At 42.2% G+C, this 24,195-nt stretch overlaps 1 protein-coding gene and 1 long non-coding RNA gene across 12 annotated transcripts in view; one reads left to right on the forward strand and one right to left on the reverse strand.

The window, feature by feature from the left end:
• The window catches only part of dab1a (DAB adaptor protein 1a), a 284,198-nt gene that overhangs the window by 18,755 nt on the left and 241,248 nt on the right, over positions 1-24,195 (reverse strand). For all 11 annotated transcript variants that reach the window (XM_031311617.2, XM_031311619.2, XM_031311620.2 and 8 more), the window contains 3 exons: positions 12,681-12,820; positions 9,850-9,948; positions 2,626-2,757 (listed from right to left, as the gene is read on the reverse strand). In XM_031311617.2, coding sequence (XP_031167477.1) covers positions 2,626-2,757; positions 9,850-9,948; positions 12,681-12,820 — 371 coding nt within the window. The remainder of the gene's footprint in view (positions 1-2,625; positions 2,758-9,849; positions 9,949-12,680; positions 12,821-24,195) is intronic.
• On the forward strand, positions 3,192-24,156 carry LOC118496247. Its single transcript, XR_004898774.1, has 3 exons — positions 3,192-3,202; positions 8,688-8,852; positions 24,145-24,156. It is a non-coding gene; the product is annotated as an uncharacterized LOC118496247 (long non-coding RNA).

Genomic DNA, 24,195 nt, shown 5'->3' on the forward strand with positions numbered 1-24,195 from the left:
AGTTAAACACTAACAAATCCTTGCAAGCGTTAAAAGTGACTAAACTTGGAATGGAAGTTCCAGACTATGAATATCTAAATAACTAGTACCTGCCTGTGATTGGGATCTGGAAACCAGATTAAGGCACAATGCCTACATACTCTCCTCTGTCTCTAGGCCTGGTTTAGACAGTGACAAGAGCAGATGGTGGCCTCTTATCTTTTACCTTGTACCACATTTCTTGTCAGGGGAGCAAAAGTACATAGAGCAAACAAGTTGGATGACTCACAACTTATAACTGCTGTCAACGCAGAGTCTTATCGTACAATGGTGTTTCAGACCTAATCAATTATTGACAGGAGCTATGTGAAGTGCACCCAGAGTTAACAGACTGAACACTCCCTTGCATAAAATAGTTCTATTTTAGTGCTGTCTTTCTGCAAGATGCTGTCAGCCACATATTGCTCATGACAGACACACTGGGGTAAACGGTGGCTCCTGCTGAGCCAACAGTGGAGCATATTGTCACTCTGTCAGACTCAGATCCTCTTGCATTTGACAATACATGCTCTAATATCCATCTTTATTAGCCATTTGCTAACATGCCTTTCTGCTTCTTCTGTTTAAAAACTTGGAGGTAAGAGAAGACACAGAGCGCAGAGACGAGCAGTGAATTTAGGAATCATAAATGCAGAAAGCAAACGATCAGGGTTTTTGATTTAAAATCCTCCTGAATATTAAGGCTACAGATTCACCTTTTACCCAAATTAAATTCGGGGGTTGGTAACAGATATCTCCAGGATATCCTGCCACTGAATTTATTAAGAATTCATTTCTTGGTATATTGAATTTCCCCCTCATCTAAATCACATTCAGTTAGTGGATTTCCTAAAACAACCTCCAGAGAATTTTGCTGAATATACAGCTAGAGAAAGTGGACAGACTAGCAGTGTGCAGTATCTGACTCCTCTAAAATGGATTTATTTAGAATCGTTGATCCTGGGTGCCAAATGAATTCAGATACAAGCTTTGTGACTCTGGGCTCAGACACCTTTGATTGACACCACTGGCATTTTGGATAGTTTCAAAAATGTTTTGCCACTAAGAAGCAAACACTGCACCAAAACTGTACTGTGAGTAATCTAAATGTGGATAGTAATCCATGGGAATAAAATAATACACCCAGATATGAACAATGCATCTTGCAGATAGCAAACTGAAATTATTTTTTTAAATGTATTAGGCTAAACTTTTCCATTAGTAGTGAAATATAAAGCTTGTTCTTAAACACTGTCCAGACAAAGCTAGACTCACCAATGATGGCGGAACCATTACATTAGTTGTCATTTGCGGTTGCTGTTATGATTTGCTCATGTTGGTAATTTTGTTTTAAATTTATCAAAGAAATCAAAATAAAAGTTTTGATAACTAGAAATGTAATAACGATTACCGGACCGACACTAAGTAGTATTTAAACTCTCTGTAGACTTGCTACAAATTAGATACATGGTTGCTTCTGTCACAAATAGATCTATTCATATTTATCACAATTGTAACTTTTCTAAGTTATAACAAAGACTGTGATGAACTGAGAAACTAACTGCGAAAGCCTTTCTAACACAATTAGTGTGCTTCCATCTCCACTACAACTTGCTAAATAAAACACATCCTTCTTGTGCGGAGACTTTGAGTTGAGTAGTAAACCAATTACTTTCGAATGTACCCCTAAATTGGCCTTTTCGGAACAACCTTAAGTCTTAAGTCTTCATGACGACAGAGACGCTTTGTTAATTCACATCAAAGTGGTTACTTTCCAATTCCAGCCTCAGCCTCTGCCATAAGCTCTGTGCCTCCACCCCTCGTACTGTCTGCTCCACAACTAATGGTCTGAGTGCGTATGATGGTGGGTTCAAATCCTGAAAAATGTGAGCAAAATATAACCGTGACCTTTCCTCAGGCACATGTCAGGTAAATGACAGCTAAGGTGACTGACGAGAGCTTAGCCTTGTGCTGTTCGGCAAGGTAGCGTTTCATTAGCAACACGTTTTTCTTTTTTGTGTGGTTGGTGTAAATGTTGAGTACAGCCTGGTGTGTGTGTGTATGTGTGTGTGTGTGTGTGTGTGTGTGTGTGTGTGTGTGTGTGTGTGTGTGAGACACACTGTGTGTATCTGTCTAAGTCACAGAGCCACGCTTCATGGCCCTGGGAGGATGGATATGCCATTAGAGCTGGTGACACACACTCAAACCTTCATCGACTCACTATGGGAAATCAATATGGCTACAGAGTGAGCCAGCTGGATCCAGACTAAACAAGCCAGGCACATAGACACAACAACAGCAACAACAATCATAGCAAGTCCAAGAGGGGTACTCAATATCATATAGAGTATGTTGCTGCAGGACTGTGCATGGCCCCCCCCCCCCAACACACACACACACACACACAGAAAACTTAGAGCTCCAGAGAATAAACAGTTTGTTTGATGAACAACACAAAGGGACATGAGCTGTCGTTCAAGGGTCCTTATCTAAATGTCAAGAGGTTTGTGCTGTTTAGAAAAGCCCCAGACGAATCACACATTGACCTACACAGGGCAGCTACATGGTAAAACGTGTACACACAGTTGCCTACACACAGACACTGACCGACTGTGCGGTCTTAATAGCCACGAAGCGGTGATTCCCTTCCTTCCCACAGACGTAGCCGAAGGCTCGGTGGTCCGTGATGTCCTTGGCAATGTAGGAGATCTCGTGGACCGCATGGTGGTGTTGGAGGACCTGAAGGAAGACATGACAAAGGATGTTTAATAAATAATATAGACATAGCCAAGACACTAGAATGTCTTGTGATATTACTTTTATTCTAGAATGTACAATTTCATGCTAATAACATGCAACATTCTTCTCAATATGTTGACTTAATTCATGAAAGTTTTTCCTCCAATGGTGGCTCCAATATACATAAGAAACAAATGCATTTAAAACTGGTAGAAAAAATAAGTAGGGCTTTGAAAAGGACCTTGCATCTTTCAAAAGTTTGATGCACTTTACATTTCCTTGTCGTTAATGGTTTTCGGCCTTTATTTTGACAGAACAGCTGAAGACATGAAAGGGGGGGAGAGAGAGGGGGAATGACATGCAGCAAAGGGCTGCAGGTCGGAGTCGAACCGGTGCCCAGTGCGTCGAGGAGTAAACCTCTATATATGGGCGCCCGCTCTACCAAGTGAGCTATACGGGCACCCATGAAAAGAATGTTTTACAAATAACATATCATGGATGACACAGGAATTAATAGGATTGTTCCAGGTGTTACAAAAACTATCAAAACGTTACAGACATAAACGCACCCATTCACACACAAAGATACAAAACGCAACGGTATAATTCACCTATAAACTTTTCCAAAAACCTGTGTGATGAAAACTCCCCCTAAGCGTAAACACAGAAACAAACACTCTCACACGGAGACCTCGTATCCAACATTAAACTGTTCCTTGCTCCCCTGCCCTCTCTAGTTTAGCCTGGGTGGGGAGTGCCAAGCTGGCATTGCCCATGGCAGATGGCACTGTTTTTTCCCGAGGACAGGGGGGGGGGGGGGATCAGTGACAATCACAGCTCGGCAAGCTGTCGACTTGATCACTTCATCTGTGCCCTCGCTCACAACACTTACAACACACACAAACACACAGACACAATTCACAACGTAATATGCAATAGCCCTCTGTAAAGTCACACTAAATGGCTGCTTTGTTGTTATTGTCTATGCCAGCTGCATGCTGGGAACAGAGACACACAGTCAACATAATGACCCAGTAGCCCTTGAGTGCACGCTAGGAGTTGCAGCTCTATACATCAGAGGCTAAACACACACATCTGCTCTCTTTGAAGCTATTCCAGACCTAAGACATGGCAGAATAGGGTGACACCAATTTAACATGGGGCCATTGGCGCACTCTCTCACTCACACACACACACACACACACACACACACACACACACACACAAGAAATAGATAATCATTGTATGAGTCATGTTTTCTAAATTAAATAATTAGAGTAATGATTATTATTATCACCTCTGATTGACCTGAAAATGGCAGTGCGCGCGCACACACACACACACACACACACACACACACACACACACACACACACACACACACACACACACACACACACACACACACCTCATTTGCAGAGGTTATTGAATTATCTCTGGGTGGGTGGTGAGGTGACAAAGAGGGACTCTGATTCAAAGAGAGCAGAGAATGAGATGACTGCTGCATAAATTCAATTGCTCTACTTTGTCTTGGTAGCAAGTACATCTCACAGAGTAGAAACAATTTACATATACTTACAGTAAGGACCTAGTTTATCAGGTGCGGCCTATACTAGCCAATGTTTTGATATACAGATTTAATAAAGTGCTGAAAATGTTCTTGGTAGACTGCTACCATGAAGGAAAGCACCTGCTCTTTCATGCCCGCTGTGTACCGATACAGTTTCCTCGATACCAATTTTATAAAATCCACTTTACAAAAATAAATTACAAAATAACACATTACGGCAGGAACGACGAGGCATTTTTCGATACTCGATACTATGGAGGCAATTTGGTCGGTGCCTATTGAAATTCAGTACCCAGCCCTAGTGCTGTGTCGAGGCTGTTAACACCAGTAGTTTACCCTGACCTCTACTCAATCTTAAAAAAGCAATCAATGTTATTTTTAAGATTGAAAAAGCATTGTTACTGCCAAAGTTAAAATCAGAGTAAATATTTCTCGGAAAAATAATTACAAGTGTACTCTAAAGGGTAACCCTGTGACATCTAGATGAAACTGAATGGACTTGGCACTTTCATTTTCAAATAGGCAGAGAATGTGAATGCCAACTGGGCTTATTTTGCTTTTGGATTTTTCCTAATTAAACTTTGGACATTTCACGCAAACTCAAATTCAATTTTAAAATCAATTTGATGGAACGATAAAAGCAATAGCAATATTGGTCTTCCATAGCAGCACTCGAGCAACTCACCTGTCCAGTGACCACGAGATAATGAGTAGAATAACCTTGTTCTTCTTACTTAACTCAAACCCAAACTTTTGATGTGGTTTTCCCTCCACTTTATACTTGCCACACCAGTTGTGCTGAGTTGTTATTGGCACAACAAATATCATTATTCCCCTTAAATCTCTGAATAATGACGGATCCATTTTTTGCCAACAAGTCTGTAAATTACCGCTGTTTCTGTTGTGTCAGTCTTGGTAAAGTTCGGACAGAACAATGAGAGTTAATCCCTGGAGGGCGGCCGTTGCTGGAGCCGTCACGTCTGGCAGCAGCGTCTATCAGATGCTGCTCAAAGTTGCTTAAACAGATTCATTCGCTGGGGAAGTGGATTGTTTGCAAAGCGAGGTGGGTGTATTAAAAAAGTCGATACTGACTCTGTACTCCCCCTTCTTTTCTCTCCGGCACCGTTGATATGCACTTTTAGCCTCTCTCTCACACACACACACACAGTATGAACCGAGACCGTCCCTGTTACGCTGGGAGTGGGGAGGGAGGAGGAGAAGCAGCAGGATACTGTCTCTCTCTCTCCTCCCCGTTCTTCACATCTGCCTCCTGAAGGGGAGACCATCATATGAGGACCTGCAGGGATTGTCCAGGTTCCAGCCAGTAGGACAGGACTGAGATTAGCGGTTAGCGTTGAGGTTTTATTAGCTCCTTGCAAGAGGTGGCACTGCTGTGGTCAATGATACAAATACACATGCACATAAGCTGGACTTTACCTATAAATAATGTTTGATTATCCAATAGTTTGACACAGAGAAGTGGAGGAGAAAAGGGACTAAAAGAGTGACGACACAAGCATACACATAATGAGGAGCTCAACAACACCTATTTTCTGCTTCCTCGTCTTCCTTCTCTGCTTTCTTCGGAACTTGCCCTCACCCTGAGTCTCATCACCTGGGTTCCCCGCCATGACACCTCCTGCTCTACTCTACACACATTAATTCCCATTCAAAGCGTCCATATGAACACGTTGCTCCAGGGTTGCTTTTCTACGTAGCTTTCCTTCATGTGTACTTTTTTCTTTTTTTTTTTTTGTACATCATCGTTTCGGCTGGCTGAACTGGACTAATTTGATCTTTCTGATTTCATTCTCTGAGGGAGCAGACGGCCGGCGAGCTCAGCCCCTCACTCTTGTGAGTTCTTGACCTGACATGCTGCAGCGGCCCTGACGAGACTGACAAAAAGGGTTGAAGAGGGTAGAGCGCATGTGTCTCTATGTGTGTGTGTGTCTTGAGAGAGCGAGAGAGAGAGAGAGAGACTGAGAGAGAGAGAGGGAGAGAGAGAGAGAGAGATATGCCGGTCTGCCCTCTGCTAGATTAATGTCTCCCCTCTTCCTCTCCTCCATCTCAAGCACCACCTCCCTCCATCCCGCACGACCTTCCCTCCTCCAAAAGAGAGGCAATCCATCCATTCGTTCACCCATACATCCATCCGCCCATCGGGCTGACTGATGCACAGGAGGGGAACGAGTCTGTCAAGATCCCTGAACCTCATTCTCTCTCTGGCTCCCCCTCTCCCTCCTTCCCTAGCCATTAGAAGTGGTTGAAGGAGTGATAGTAAGGACATCATATCTCTATAGTTAATATTAATGTGCGGAGACAGAGGACAAGGTCTCCCTGTAGAGAGCTTTACTTTGCTCACTGATTCTCTACCTATCCCTCTAACTCTTTTTCAGTCTCTTTGTCCCTCCCTCCCTCCCTCAGCTGTCTTTTACACATCCTCGTTTCCTCTCACCTTCTCACCCTTTCTTTTCTTTTCTTCACTTCTACACCATCTCCCCTTTGACTCCATACCTCTCTATCTATCTCTGGTTCTTTCTCTTTATCCCCTATCAATCTTTCAGTGTAGAGGGTTCGAAGCATCAGGAAGGGGAATGAGACGAAGAGAAATGAGGATGCTATGAAAAAGAGGGATTGGACTGGTGAAGGATGAGTTTGGCTGCATGCAATATGGCTGCCATGTGGGAGCCCACTGGTTACTGTGTCCCACACACACACACACACACACACACACACACACACACACACACACACACACACACACACACACACGTCTAAACCAGACTACATTCACAATCCGACGCACTGACAACCAGACAGCTCACACCGCATATTTACATACAAAACATACACAAAAGCGGGCGCCCGGATAGCTCAGTTGGTAGCGCAAGCGTCCATATATAGAGGTTTACTCCTTAACGCAGTGGGCCCGGGTTCGACTCCGACCTGCGGCCCTTTGCTGCATGTCATTCCCCCCTCTCTCCCCTCTTTCATGTCTTCAGCTGTCCTGTCAAAATAAAGGCTGAAAAATGGCCAACAAATAATCTTTAAAAAAGAAAAACTTACACAAGAGCAAATGTTAATGCTGTTTTAAAAATAAGGCTGTTTCACTCCAGCAGCCAAAACAAAACAAACTAACCTGCGCAAACGATCTGAGTGTGCTACAGTGAGCAAACTGAGCCAAGCACCTAAATAACGGATTGTTCTAGAAGTTTCTGGGATTTAATGGGATGGCCCTTTCAGTGAAGCTGTCCTCCAACCACAGCGCTAAGTATCCTGGGGAATGTAGGCGTTATATTTCTTGCTCAAGGATACTGTGACAGGTATGGCCAGTTGGGAAACGGAACCTGGACACTACCTATCAGAGGATCCTTGAGAAAGAAATCACTATGCTCTATTGGCCACTTTCCCTTGAGCTGCCTGCATACTCGCTCTGCAACCGCATTTACCCTCTGAAGTCACAGTTTATCTGTCCATAGAGGGTCCTCTATCTATGACTGGTCCTACTATAAATCCCTGAGTTGTCAATATGTCTCAACATCAGTGAGGCCGAGACAAACTATGTTCCCTTATTAGGGGTATTTGGGTAATTTAGGTGATTCTGTGATCTCAGCGGACAGTAAGAAAAAAGAATTAACACTTTTTAATAATTGTCATTAATAAATGGGAAATTAAACCATAGTTATTAGTTATTTTACCTTTGACAAAGAATGAAATGATTTATAATGTTTACTAATTGTTAATAATCTCACAATTTATGTTATTTTATCATTAGTTAGTGAAATAATAAAATAATTATTAATTAATTGAGATAGTTAATACCTCGTCACTGGTTAATAATGGTTTTGTAAACCATCTATAAACATTATTTGGATGCTCACAATAATTCATTAACAATTAATAAGCATCAACTAACATTATTGTGGCTACATTATATCTTTTTTTGGTGATCTATAAAAGAGAGGATTATTTGAGCTATATTCAGAGCTTTCTTAAGGCTCTGACACACCAACCCGACGACCGACTGTCGGCAGAAAAGGCAGTTGGACTGATCAGTGTCCCGAGTTGGTCAAAAAAGTGCCTCAGAACACACCGAAGCGACGCCGACTTGAGCGTACGTTCTGCGTGTGCGCGAGACGTAATACGTCTCCATAACAGCAGGCGGTGCTAATCTGTATTGTCGCCCAAAAAATGAAAACCGGTGTTTCTGAAAACATTTTAAGCGAGAAATAGGCCATGCAGTTGCTGAATCTGTCTTCATTTCAGATCGACAAAGGTCAGTTTAAAAGATTTTCATCAGATTTTGAGAGCCGTTCGTCATGCTCATCCCGCTCGTCATTTCTGGTAATTGGTCATTGAGTCCGACTGCTCACTGGGCGATTCAACAAGTCAAATCGGCCCAAATGAATGCCGACGGCTCCTCCTCCGACTGACGACGGCACGGAACATACCGAACAGACTCGGGTCACCGACCTTGCCAGATTGTCCGATGGCTGATAATCGGGTTGGTGTGTCAGCGCCTTTAGTTTCTTTTTAGAAGCTTTACAAATGATTTATTAACCATTAACAAGGTATTGTAATCATCAGTTGCTTCCTTTTTAAGATTATTTTATTACTTTATTATTACTTTTTTAAGCCTTTATTTATAGAGGACAGCTGAAGACATGAAAGGGGAGAGAGGGGGGGGAATGACATGCAGCAAAGGGCCGCAGGTCGGAGTCGAACCGGCAGCCGCTACGTTGAGGAGTGAACCTCTATATATGGGCGCCTGCTCTACCAGGTGAGCTGCCCAGGCGCCCATCAATTGCTTTCTAATAGCCATCCAAATAATGTGTGGATTGACGGTTTACAAACAATTTTTAAAGGTTTACAAATCATTTGGTAATCATTAAAAAAATCATTACTACAATATATAACATGGTATCGTGTGTGTGCAACAAAAAACTGTTAAAAAAAACATGCATTATAGCATTACTAATAATGAATTATAATAACTAGTAAACAGTATTATCATTGCATTGTTTGTTAACAGTAAAATAACTTAACTCAAGTTTAATTAACTATCAATTTAGCATTTATTATTGATGGTTATTATAAACTGTTACCGAAAAAAGATAACTGGCAAACTTATTGACAGAGAAACTGGTCGGTCAACCAGGGAAATGCAGCCATGTAAGATAGAAAATGTATAATCCTGGAGCATAATCTAGAACCAGCGTTGTCGCTGTTTTCAGAGAGGCAGACAATGGGATCGCCATGTTCTCTCATCTACCGAGGCCTTGTTCTCAGGGTTTCAATTAGGGCCTCGTGATTTCCCCAGGGGCCCCCTCCCTCTCACGGAGATGCCTCATTAACAGAGGAAACACACGCACACGCAGAAATGCTGCATGCAGGCACACAAACACACACGCAGACACACACGCAGACACACACAGAAATGCTGCATGCAGACACACAAACACACACACACACACACACACACACACACACACGCACACGCACGCACACGCTTCTGAGCTTACCCCTGACTTCTCATCAAAGATCTTGATCCCTCCAAAGGAAACGGTCAGAAACACCTTCTGTTTGTGTTCTCCTTTAGACCGTGCTGCCGCTGCTATACCCTGAGGACAGAACGACGCACAGACAGACAGACATGGAGCAAACAACCATGTTAGAAACATTAAGTAAGTCCATAATGAGCATCTCTTTGGACCCCTTCTCTCTCAAACTTTTTTTCTTTTGCTCGTCAGTAACAGAAGAAATTCACCATACAGCATGTTCCCATCTACAGTAGCCTCAATAGATAATAATAATAATAATAATAATAATAATAATAATAATAGTCCATATAAATCTGTTGGGCATGCTTGTGATTCATATCATTTTTTCAATTTTTACAAATTAATTAAAAGGAATTTAGGTTGAGAAACGAATATCCACCAAATATCGCATGTCCAGTAAGCTACTTTTGCTGGTTTGTTCTGCTGAATGCAAAACCCTAAGGTCATTTATAAGGCTGTTGGGAAGCATTGTGGGAAATGTAGGAAATCAATAAGAACTGAAAAAAAAGCAGACAAGACAGGTACAGAAAAAACGTTACACTGCAACAATTCATGACAATATAACTGATTTATAACTCTATAAGTGCATCTAAGGCTGGAACTCCACTTTACGTTCACCCCACCTCCATCTGCATAGGTGAGTCACAAGAGAAGAAGAAAAGACAGGAGGCAGATCAGAGGAGGGAGCGAGTGGGGCGAGGAGAGGGAGGAGCAGTGTGAAAGGAGAGGTGGGGAGATCAGGGAAAAAGAGTTGATGGATTTCCTGTCTGAATAAATGAGGAGGAGGGAAGCTGTTTGATCAATGAGCTGTCTGTCCTCTCCTCACCCTTCTACGCCCCGACTGGATAGAGTTTTCACTACACACAAACAAAACGTAAACGTAATTTTCTCAATTCAAATGTCTCCTGCAGTATGTGGATCCCATGTGTGAAAGGACAATTCATTATGTATAAGGCGCTCTACACACTGAAGGTGTTCTTTAAGCATACATTTGTGGAAAAAGAAACCAAACAAAAAACAGAAACAAAAAAACTTTTGACTGTTAGGGGACATCGGAACATTCGTTAACAATTTACTTGAAGGTATCTACATAAGAGTGACATGACACTGTCATGAACACATGACACTGTCATGACACATGAACCCTAACTCTAACCCTAAATGTCATGACAAAAAAAAAATGACACTTACTAAAAGAAGCGTTATGTCATAAACGTTTATGACTGGTTTATAATGGTTATGACACGTTCATGACAGTGTCATGTCACTCTTATGTAGATACCTTCAAGTAAAGTGTAACCGAACATTCTTTAGTGTTTTCCATATTTTGCGAACTACAGTAAAATATTTCCCTGAATCAGCTTGTTCGTTAGGACTTTAGCTATAAATAGAGATGATCCGATACCATATCTTGCTTCCTGATATCCATTCTGATACCTGAACTTGCGTATCGGCCGATACCGAGTACTGATCCGATACCAGCGTGTCATATATTTCATTATGTTTTAAGAGCTGTATACTACTATCCCTACATAGATGTGATTTGATTGCTATCTTTGTTGTACGGCCTGGCTCAGGTTAAACTTTTTGTGAAACATGAACAAACATAAACAATGAATGCCATAGAACTTTCTTTTACTATCTAGTTTACCAGTCAGTCGTAACGGAAAATGTAAAAAAAAAAAGTAGATAGTAAAGTAGATTTTCTTCAGGGCTAAATTACTGGCTAAGGAGAGGAGCCTGGTCGGGCTAGACCCCCCCCCCCCCCCGCCAGATCGGGCTGTAGGCCCTGTCTCCCTCTACTCCCTCACGAAAGTGAGAAGAGAAGAGAGAGAAGAAAGGAGAGGAGAGTGAATTGATTAAGTTGAAATTCCATCTTTGTTTCTGATATTGATAAATCCTTCTTTTTGATTATAATTTGAAAGTAAAAGATAATTCCTTGGGACCACTTATTACATTAAGAGTTACTGTGACAGGCTCTTTATGCCTTAAAATAGGGATGTTTTGTAGGAAATGCAAATTGGACTTCACAGAGAACTCGCTTGTCCGAAGGCACTGGCTAGGGTTAGGTAAGGGAAAGTTATCTCGATGATTCCCCTTTGCTCCAATGTGTGGTATCGAATCGGTACATAAACTCCCATTTTAGGCAGTATCGGAGGCTTTTCCGATACTGGTATTGGAACATCTCTCGTTATAAACAAATAAATAAATGGCTTATTTCTCATCATCTTTATCCTCTCTCATCTCTCTCTCACCTATCATCCAAATGATTCCCCTCCTATAAGCCTTCCCTCCTTTGCTAACTGCCCCATCTGTCTACCTCTCCCTCTAATTGTTCCTGTCCTTGCAAATGAGACATTCACCCCTTCTCACCCATATGGCTAACCTCCTCACTTCCTCCTGCACTGATCATCGTCATGCCTATAAATTATAACGTCCTCATTTTTTCCCCCATCCTCTTCCACCTTTCTCTTCCTGCATAGAAAACTATACACGTGTGCACATACACACAGGCGCAGATATGCGGTGATGTACGCAACATGCATATTTAAAAGTTGAACTTTAGAATATGCGTGAAGTTGAAGAACTATTTATGGACTGGGTTGGCTACTGATGTTCACTGGTTTTTGTGGGTCATGGAACATAACGCGAATGTAGGCGATCTTTTTGACATTATGTCATTTCTTGTTACTAACATGCAAAGTAGCACGCTTTAAGAAGTACCTTTGAAGAGTAGATCAATTCTTAATTTAGGGCGCATCAACAGAGAGTAAAAGAGAAACTCTCCTTACCTTGAGCTTCATCATCGAGTCCTGGCACAGTTTGTCTCCACGGGCGGCAGTGACCTCATCCAGGCCGATAAGCTTGGCCTTGTAGCGGACACCATCGCCCTTAAAACGCCTGATGAGAGCCGCCTCGCTGCGATCCTGCCCTGCAGAAACACACACACACTCTGCAGTCTACAGTACGTCTTCCAGTCAAGGACCTCCATCTACCTCGGAGCAGTGCTATTACCTCGGGATCATCAATCACATAGGCCACAAAAGACTCCAACAGTAATCTTACAAAACAAGACTAGGTTGAAACATCGTGAGTGGCTGGGCCGTACGCGTACGGTTCAATGTGCTATACAGTATAATTGTTACACAAATAGTCAGTGGTGGTGTCTATAATGTGAATACTGGATATTAAATCTTTTTAATCTAAATCTAATTTTCTGTAGTGGTCCCAGCAATATTTGTTCTTGAAGTGTCCTGAAGTAGCACATATGATATGGTTAAGCTACAATTGACCTAAATAATTTAGAAACTTATTTAATTAATGTAATAAATTCATGTTTCAACAATTTGTTGTTCTGGACTACTTATTTAAAGCGTTACTGTCCTATTTCAGTCACTGTGGGTAATTAGTGTGGTAATATGGTTAATTATTCTACAACATGAATAATGCTGATTGTTCCACCAGCGGTTATGCAGAGTAAAGCTCTGTCTGTCATGACAGTTAGAATTATACTGAAGGCCTTTCCTTTACACTGGTGACTGTCTTTACAGCTGTCGGAAAGCAGCAGGGAGCTGTTCAATCTGCAGTATGTGAAAGTGATGACGTCACTTTCAAGCCACAATTAGGCAGAGCAGATCCGCTGCTCCACATTTGTTACTATAGTAGAGGTAAGAAGTGTGGCTGTGATGAGCAACATGATGCGATAGAGATTGCTCAGGTTCAAAACTAAACTTTCCCAGACAATAAGTTTCCTCTCAGGAAAATGCTACAGGGTTCCAAACTGTCATTGCTTTATAACAGGAAGAGCGCTTTGCTTAAAGGGGTTGAAAGTATTGAACATGATTGGCTGTGATTGTCACATCCTCTAATGCATCGACTTATAATAATGCTTACTGATCCCATCTTGTGCCCGAGTGTGCCACAGGTGCTCCGAGGGAGCCTGGCCCATGAAATTACCAAGAGTGCACGCTCCCAACGCACCTGGCAGGGCCCACCTGCCTGCGATCTGGCCACGCTGCTGGGTTAACGAAAATAGAGCCTGCGGTGTCCTCGTGTGCACAGACGAGCAACTAACCATTGACTTGTGGAGGTAAAAAGATTTTTAAAAAGTGCTGAGAAAGTACATACTAGGGGTGGAACGGTACATGTATTCGTATTGAACCGAAACCGTACGGGCGTCACGGTTCGGTGCATGAATTTACTAGGTGTGTCACAAGAACCGATACTTGCGATACCTTCCGGTTCTAAAATGACAAAACACCGACGATGTCCATTTTTTTTAAGCACCGTAGGCACCGTTAGCGACGATGCCAGTGTTAGCAGCGATTAAAAAATTACATATAATGTCTCCATCTTTCAAATACATCTTCAATATTTACCCGTGGTTTGTAACATCTCTGGTCACGCAACTGTTAGAAACACTATTTTGTTATGCACTGTTGTTGTTTTTGCACAGTAGCCTACCTTTTGAAAAGATGCCTGGAAGTCTGGAATGTGTCTGGGGACACTAGTTGTTGCACTATGACCATTAATTGCACTTTATTATGTTGTTCTATGCTCTATTGCACATGTTTTGCATGTCTTGTTATGACATTTTGATATTTTTCAAATATTTTAATAAAGAAGTTCATGTTTCAAGTTAAAGTACATGGAATCTTAGAAAGTCCTTTTTTTTACCGTGGTATCGAAATCGGCATCGAGAATCGTGTTATTTTACTGGTATCGTCAAACCCCTAGAATTTACACGAAGAATACACGGTATAAAAATAAATAAAACTCGCGTGCAAATTAATTAATGTAATGCGGAACTAATGTAATGCAGAACTACTGTTAGATACACGGGTTCTTTAGGGACTCCTAATCTGTAGCCCGGCCTTAGCTCTGAAGCTCTGGCGTGCCGCCTATGTAGCCGAGATCTGCCTATGTATGCAGTTTTAGTTGCTTTAAGATCGCAAGTTTGGGAAAACTTTGGTTTCCCACTCAGTTCCAGTAGTACAGGCGAGAGAGTGGTGGATAAGACTGCTGTTGCGGATTACTGTTACGTTTCCAGCGTCGCGGCTCCGAACCGTAATGTTAGTTGGAACAGACGCCTTGTTTCTTCAGGCTAACTATATTAGCTTTAGCCAGGCAGGGAGCAGCTTTCTGCGGTGAAAAATGGCCGGGAGACGTCGTGATAAAGTTGCATTAATCAGGTCAACAGAGATGCTGTATTTTCAGCTGATTGTCTTATTTTGTTTACAAGTTACAGATGGAGTCTGTAGATGATGTGGGATACTTATTGTTTACTGTTTACATCTTACTTTACACACTTCAGGCTGTTGCAGCTAGCTCAGGGGAGAGACCGTATGACACTAGGTGGTACAACCCGAGACACACAAAAATTGCCTTCTGCATTTTTGTTTTGCTTTTCCCTCCATTGTACCGAACTGTGACTTCGGTATACCGTTCCACCCCTAGTACATACGCCTGTGGCCCAGCCAAAAGCAGCCATAGTACAGGTCAAAGCTACAGATGCTAGCGACATCTTGTTATGTTACTAGGTCAGATCAGAGGCTTGCAAGTATTGAACTGTGGTATCATATGAAAGCTACCGGTCAATACACTCAGACACGTGAATCGATGAAAATTCGGTGGGATTAGAGTTAAAACTGTGACTACTCTCCTCTCCGGCTATTTCTCCTGCAAAATAATAGTGTGACATTTTGCTCTTATCTCCACCGTCTCTCCCTCTCTCCTCACCCTCTATTGTGTGCGAGATTGTCACCATTGTGTGCATGCATTAGTGAGTGTCACGATGGCGAGCCTGTGTTGACCTTGCTGTTGTCCAGGAAGTCTATACGTTATCTCCTGAAGTGACTACAACACTCCTCTTCACACACACACAATACAGAGCACAGAGAGAGAGAGAGTGGCCGCTCAGAAGGCTAAACTCCCTTTCTCTTTGTGTCGTGCTCTCTCCATCTTTCTACCATTCTGTTTCTCTATCTCTGACCTGCAGTGCGCAAATATTTCATCATCAAATATTGTATAGGGGAAACACTCCTGCATCTGTGTGTGTGTGTGTGTGTGTGTGTGTGTGTATGTGTGTGTCTCTGCATTGTGTTTCTGGGTGTGTATATGTGAGTGAAAGACTGCAATAGCGATAGTGAGAGGGAGAGGCATAATGATAATGCAGCATATTCAGATAATATATTGAGGCATTAGTTTTGTACTCTATACCAGCGTGACTCTTGGAAGGTCGTATAGTCAGAGTGATGGAGAGGTCCCACTCTTCCCCTCTTCCTTCTTTCACACTCCCTTCATTCACACAGAGTCCCTACAGCATTGCAGTAAAGTAGAAATGAGCACTTTAACCACAGGCAAGCGCATTGTGTTATATGGCTCTACTGAATCACCTTCGTCCAACACTAATCTCCCACCCACCCTCGGCTTTGTCTGCCGTCCGGCACACGAACACACACAAACATGCCCATTTTTTAAAGGCTTCATTAGCATCACCTGAATTAAATCATATTTACGCTGGATTCTAGAGGTTGGACAGTGTTTAAAGCAGCCATATTATGCTCATTTTCAGGTTCATAATTGTATTTTAAGGTTGTACCAGAATAGGTTTACATGGTTTAATTTTCAAAAAACACCATATTTTTGTTGTACTGCAGCGCTCTCTCTCACAGGTGCAGATCCTCTTTTCACCTGGTCTCTGTTTTAGCTACAGAGTGAGACCTCTTTTCTTCTTCTTCTTCTGTACTATCTTTGATTGCACTCACATATGTGCAGTAGCTCAGATGTAGATCATGTCAGCTAGCTAGCTCCATAGACAGTAAAAGAAAGGCTGTTTCTACAACTTCGGTCAGTTACAAGGCAGGATTAGCTGGGAGACTTATAAATGAGGACGCACATGTAAGTAGTTCTTTTGTAGATTATGGTGAACTTGTGTGTGTTGTAGCAGTGCTTTGCTATTGAGAACGAGGTAGCATGCTAGCGTTAGCATGCTAGCGTTAGCGTTAGCATGCTAACGCTACGAGCTAATGGTTGTGGTTAGCCTGCTCGTTTTGGCTTGTGACGTCACAAGCCGTGCCGATTTTGAACAGCTCACCCAGAGACTGAAGGCAGGACACATTCAGAAACCGTATCTCACTCTAAACAGCATGGATGGATTTTTTTCAAAGTTTGTATGTGTGTGGAAGCACCAGAGACACAACATAACACCCCAAATCCCAGAAAAAGAGATTTTTTCATAATATGGGCACTTTAAGGAATTTTAAGGCTACAAAAGACATTTCTCATGCTGGGTTTAGCCCATTGTGTTAATAGCCCTGCACTGGGAAAGTCTGATATAGCAAGTTTTGAAAGTCCAAGGCTGCCGGAGATGTTTGGAAAAATTAATTTGTCTGAAAATCCAAGTGAAAAACACTTCACCCTGTTCTCCATTGATAAAAAAAATACACCTACACACATAAATATAGTGTGGATGAGCTCATTTCTCTGAATCATTGAGCAGACACTCAGTCACAGTCCTACTTCGAGTAAATCATGACTGTCTGCCTCAGAGTCTTCAGAGACAAAAGAGCTGAAGAACATCTGTCCTTATTTCGGAGAGAGTGATAGAGAAACGCTCTCTCTATTGTGTCACGTCTCAGTTGGGCTGAGATGAGAGTGAGTGATTAAACCACCGGAGGATTGTTTCTGTTCAATGCCGAAGATGTTTGAATACAATTAAATATTGCCTTCATTAAATTTGAAACAGTCCCGTGAAATGTGCATATAGGCTAGAACACACAAACAAGCGCGCTCAGCAGCTCTGATGACCCGCCATCTCTATCCCCTGCGTAAATAACATGAAACATGCCAATGCTGCTCATGCTGTACAGTATATCTATCACATCCCAACACGAGCTGCCTGTCAGGAAAAACAACAGCTTTACATCTCTTTGACTGCTTGTGAAACCAAATACAAAAATTTAATTTAATGGTGGCGTAGGTAGGATTGTGAAGATCCAGGACTTGGCCAAAAAATTGGAACATCGACAACTTTTCAGTCCCTCCCCCCTTTCCGCTAAAGCCCAAAACGGTCTCCTAAGCCCCTCTCCCCACAAGGGAGAATGAATGCGTGTGCATGAGCAGTGATTGACACGCAGTTAGACACCCATTTATTTAATATTTAAAATTGTTTACATTTTCTTCTTCTTCCTTGATTTTGTTAGCACATTTTGTTAGTGTGTTGATGACAAAATCACCAGAATAGCATGAAACCAAACGCAGAATGTAAATCCGAGAGACCGCCTGCATGCTTGTGTGTGTGCATCCTCGTGCATAATACAAATATTACAGGGACTTTCTTAGAAAACATTGCTCCAGAGTGCTTCTAGTGGTCAAAAACGGCAGAGGGTACCACAAAATGTTGGGTTGCAACCTGATCAGAATCTCCATGTTTGAAAAATTCTTAGACTAGATATTTTTTAGACTTGCATTGCCAGACCTTCCTCAACAGTGCTGCAGAGGAGGGTCTGGTTAGTCCACACAGCATTCTGGAATGGGAGAAAAACGTGCTCTGGTTTATTGTTATTTCTTTAAACCAATCACAATCTTCTTTGGCGGTGCTAAGCGGCGGACGGAGCCCTGGTGCCTCTGCAAAATAGCCTCGGGAAGGAACTTGTTTTGGTGGAACGTGTGTACGTTCAAAAGTTGTTTTAGTCGTGCAACAGAAAACTCAGATTGGACAGATAGTCTAGCTAGCTGTCTGGATTTACCCTGCAGAGATCTGAGGAGCAGTTAACCATAGTCCTCACAAATCCACCAGAGTTTAAAACAGCAACACATAGAAAGAGGAAGGTGACGGACAACCGGACAAAAATGAGGGACATCCGGCGGAACCTCCGGCGCCACCTGAACAATCCCCGAAACGAAACGGCATCAATATAGACTAGATACTTTTTAATCAATCCAAATGGAACAGCTATACCCCTTTAATTGTAAAACCAAGAAACTTGATTTGAATGTTTATTTTTTATTTTTTTATTACTTTTTTCTCCTCTTGAAGTATTTCAGTTCGTCAGAATTTTGATGCATTCATCTGAGGATCCATTTCTTCATTGTTACATAGTCTGGGCTGGACACTGGATGCGTCCAGCTGCTTTTGTCTCACTGGAACAGCGGTTTTCATTTGAGGTTAACATTTTAAGGGGTGGTTCAGAATTTTGGACATAGGACCTCATTTCCAAGTTAGCCAGTGTGTTATTTATCAGTGGAGATAGTTTTCAACACTTTTCTATGTCTATTCTATTCTATCAACACAGACATTTACATCGATAGTCTGGCGTTATAATTTATTTGCCTCGGTTGTACTGTGGAGTGGATAAGATGTTTTTAGTGGCAGGCTAGCAGATACTGTTGACTTGCGCTAGCCTAGCACCAGCGAACTCTGCAAAGGACTGGATGAAAAGTGTTGAAAACGGTCTCCACTGATAAATAACACACTGGCTAACTTGGAAATGAGGTCTTATGTCCAAAATTCTGAACGACCCCTTTAAGACCTGCTCCCTCCATCTGCATCCATAACCATTACTGCTGCTACACTAGCACACCGAGGGAGAGAAACACAGAGGGAGAAGTCGGGAAAGGCCAACAGGGGAAGAAAAAGAGAAAAAGGTAGAGGGGGTCCATGGGTTACTTCTCCTGCTGAGTGGTTTATATTATTACCTTTTGGGAGCATGCTCCATGAAAGACCTCCCTGTCTGCGTGTGTGAACCAGTGTGTGTGTGCATGTGTGTGTGTCAGCAGGGGAATAATTCAGTCTTCTGTAAATAAATGTCCGTTATTGCTGTGACCCCGCTGAGCTTCAAACACAACTAATGAAAGAATCTTCCGTTTCATCTGTCATGGCTGCTCCACACCCACCCACACAAAAGCTTAAACGCTTCGTCTTATCAGAAACCCAACCAAACAAACATTCACACACACACACACACACACACACACACACACCCTACCATTCCATAACACTAATGAAAGGGTCTTCTGGTGCATCAGTCATGGCAGCTACACAGGTGAACACACACAGAGACACGTCGTCTTTTACTCTCATTCACAAATACAAACTTCCGCTCACATCTGCACGACCCAACATAAGTAGGAACACACCATACACAGCTACAGTGCAACACCAGAGTCTTAGCATGCGTGTGTCTGTGTTTGTGAGTACTTGGTATGCAGGGTTGGTTTGACTGTCTGTCTGAAGCAACAAGCAGAGAGGGAGGGAAGGACATAAAGCGCAGAGCAAAGGACGGAAAAGCAGGAACAGAATGTGATGGATGGATGAATGAGCTAAGGCCTCCGTTGGATAAATGTCACTCAGGATTAGAGCGTTATGACAAGCAGAACCCCCCTGACTCTCTTCTCTGTCACACACACACACACACACACACACACACACACACACACACACACACACACACAGGTGATCGATAGCAAGTGACTGCTGGTACAGTACATCTAGCCCTTCAGGAAAGCCCCTAGCATCGCCCCTGGCAACTGAAACCATCTGCATCTTGTGCCCCAACCCCTCTTTGTCTTTGCATGACTTTTCCCCTTTGGTCAGGTTACATTTAATAAATATTAAAATCTGATTTCTTTTTCTCCTGCAGGATTGCCAGACACCGCACTGAAGGGAAAATACCCGTTTATTACAACCTAAACCATATTTTTAAGAGATTGGCCGTCGTTTCTTTTAGTTATGATAACATTGCCACCAAAGTGATTTCTAAGATATGGAAACTAGGGTTGCACGATATTGACAAAATGTGATATTGTGATATCGATTATGAATATTGCGATATCGATATTCATTTTGACATTTTTAAACATATGTAAAATTACAAAAGTTATGGGAAAACGCATCAAAATAGATTCATAACAAATACAACTCTAGGTTTATTTCAACTGACGGTCATACTGGACTGGTCCAACATGAATAAATAAATAAGGACCATGTCTACAGAACAGGACATGTTTTACTGGTTGGACAGTATAAAATAAATAAATAAAGAGAACAGGACACAACTTTTCTTTCTCTTCTCTGATTCGTTCCGTTTTTTTGTCTCTATCTATTTCTTCACTTACACTGTCACTCTGTTGAAATATGCACACATGTGGTACGCTCCGTAGGGTTTGTCACGTAGTGGCCCAGTGCGCTGACGTGCACTAACATGTGTAAGTGGCACGGTAACTGACCAATGAAACATGATCATTATAGCATTTCAAGCGGGCTCTAATCAAACACAACTAAGCCACACAGCCAACGGACGGGATGCAGCGCTCCACAAAATAAACTAAATACTGCATACTTATCGTGACACTTTTGATATATTGCGATAACGATATTGAGTCGATATATCTTGCACCCCTAATGGAAACCCTGTAACAATGCGGCAAGGACAGGTTGTAATCAAGACAACAGTTTAGCCAGATTATCTAAAACACTTTATAAAACCTGAAATACTGGTAATAATTCCTCATGGCACAGGAAAACTGTTGCATTTTTTACAGTAAATACAATAGCTCAGTGTTAAACCAGTAGGTTGGTTTGTAAACTCATGTTTTCAACGGACAGTTTGAGTAATCAAGTTCATAATTATTTCACTAATCACCTTGGTTTTAACATCTGTCTGATTGAATGCTCGTGTTTCTTTCCCCATCAAACTTCTTTTCAGCGATTCCTAGATCTCAGCAATTACCTTGGTTATTATCAATACTGATAAAAAATGATAGCTAACCCTATGAGAATAAGGCCCAAGTTGTATTAAACTGGAATGACCCTTTTCGTCACTTTCTGTCTGGCTTATAGAGCTCAACTCCTCCGAGAGACCTTGGGTTCCGTAAGTAAATTTCCCATTCATTTCTCCTATTGACGTCTGGAAAAATCTGTATATAAAGAGTTTTAGACCATGCCTTAGGCTAACCAGACGTGACGTGACTCATAAGGATACAACATATCATTTCGAGTGAAAAAACGAACAGAAAATCCAAAAAAAGTCAAAGGTACAAGACTGTGTACATATTTTCATTTCAGAGCGAAGGAACTACTCATCCCATAAACCACCGCGCACCACTGAATAAAGGAAGCTACGTTAGTTTAGCTAACAGCTAATTCGGCTAACCGCTAGCTGAGACAGCATGTAATAACTTTAAAAGACCCTCAAAATAAAACCTGAAAATAACCGTTAAAATATATAACAGCTCTTACGTCAGCTGTAGCCTGCTTTTCCCAGTGTTTAGTTTGAGTTAACGTTATTTTAGACTGAATCAAGCTGTCAGTTAGCGGTTAGCTGAGTTAGCTGTTAGCTAAACTAACATTAGCTTCCCGGTGGAGGCTAACAGCAGAAGCGTGGAACAGATCGTGATTTGAGCAGTGTCGTAAATCCTCGTAAAACAAGATTATTAGCTTGCGCATGCGCATAACGGATCGTGCAGGCAGCACATATTGGGTACTGACACCCCCCCGCATGAGTTCCACCAATCAGAGGCATCACTGTGGGATTGTGGGATTGTTCAGGATTGTGGGTAATGAAGTACTTATCCAAGACATCGTGAATAAAAGACATTTATCTCAAAACAAGGTTGGTGCCCCATGAACTTTTGGCGTCTATATGAGCATATACAATCGCTTAGTCATGTCGGCATGCTGGTTTTAAGTCTACCATCGACGGTTACGATTTTATGGCTTATACCCCAATTGTCAATGGAAAAAGTGAATTGTATTTTTACTTCCGGAAGCCGCTGTGGGCGGGACTGTTGAGCTCTATTCCCTACCCACAAGAAAAGCTAATTTGTTGCCATCTTATTTGCTTGTTTGATTCATGACCAATATACTTACACAGTTCCAGTAGAAGAGATTAGAATGTTCCTACTTTTAGACTGATGTTAAAGCAACACTACAGAACTTTTCCCGCTTCGGTCCCCCTACAGGTTGGAAGCGGAATTGTCCATTACATTACATTGTCCAGTTCATTCGAACTACAGATCCGCTACCCGATCTGGCAAAGTTTCATAATGTAATGGACAATTCCGCTTCCAACCTGTAGGGGGACCGAAGCAGGAAAAGTTCTCTAGTGTTGCGTTAATGTGTTCAAACATGCTTCAGATGACCTGCAGAGGTATTCGGGGTGATCTTCAATGGTGCACTTTTCTCTATTCAAATGCATGCTGATCATCCAGGCTGAAGATTAAAGCCAAGTGCAAAGGGCTTTAAGTGTAAGGCCAATAACGCATAACAGTCTAGTCCATTAATTTCATTAGACAATAGAGACTTAGGCCGTTAGTTTGAGGCCAGTGGGTAAGAATGAGCGAGAGACGTAGCAGCTCTCTGTGTATTAGAAAGGTGGCTCTTTGTGATAGGAAGTCTGTTGGCATCTTCCTGTTCCACATGTCTATGACATGTCTGGTATTCCTCAGAAGTGATGTTAGTGGCACAAAAGCTGATGCCACTGCTTATTTTCAGCTGGCCTGTATTGTTTGCAGTGGCTGGTGTAAAGTGAGTAGCTTGTTTCACTGTGCTTCAGATGAAGAAGCACCCAGAGGCTCTTAACTACAGCTGGGATGGTTCCCAACAAACACTCAACAGCACATGAGGGAACCCAGCAGTTACTCTCCAATTAATCCTGCTTCTAAACCCTGCTGCCGAATGTGTGTGTCAGCATTTTGTGCTTTGTTTACCTATCAGAGACTTGTTCAGATGAAGCACTCACTCGTACCCACTCTCACACAGACTATTTTAAACCCACAAACAGCATGTGCCAAGAAAACAACAAGTTTCCCCTTCTGCTCATGCTTAATTCGGGCCGATTGATTTGGCACACAAGCGCTCACACTTTACTGAGTATACGCATATGCACATGTTACAAAAACATAGCCGTAGTTGCTGAAGTGAAACGCCGGGTGTAAAATGAGATTATAAAGTTCTGTTGTCACTCATCAAATAAATGATTGCTCTGCGTTTGCTGAGATGCATTTTTTTTCTGTCTTATTTGCAACATGACTGCTGTTGTGTTTACCAAATGAAGATGCTTCTTTTGAGCTTTTGACAATCAAAATATTTTTTCCCCCTCTCTCATCCTAACATTACTTTTTTCTCCATCTCCATTTCTTTTCCCCTTTCCCCCAGCTCCACGTCCCCACCTGCCACTCTGACCTGGATGCAGCGGCACAGCCAGAGACCGGCCCTGTCTATGCATGAAAGTGTTTGTCCTGAGGCATCCAGAGCTATCCTCACTGGCAGAAAAACATTCGCACTGAACGAACTATACGTCAGGG

The sequence above is a fragment of the Sander lucioperca genome, chromosome 11 (genome assembly GCF_008315115.2).
Source record: "Sander lucioperca isolate FBNREF2018 chromosome 11, SLUC_FBN_1.2, whole genome shotgun sequence".
Taxonomy (NCBI): Eukaryota; Metazoa; Chordata; class Actinopteri; order Perciformes; family Percidae; genus Sander; species Sander lucioperca.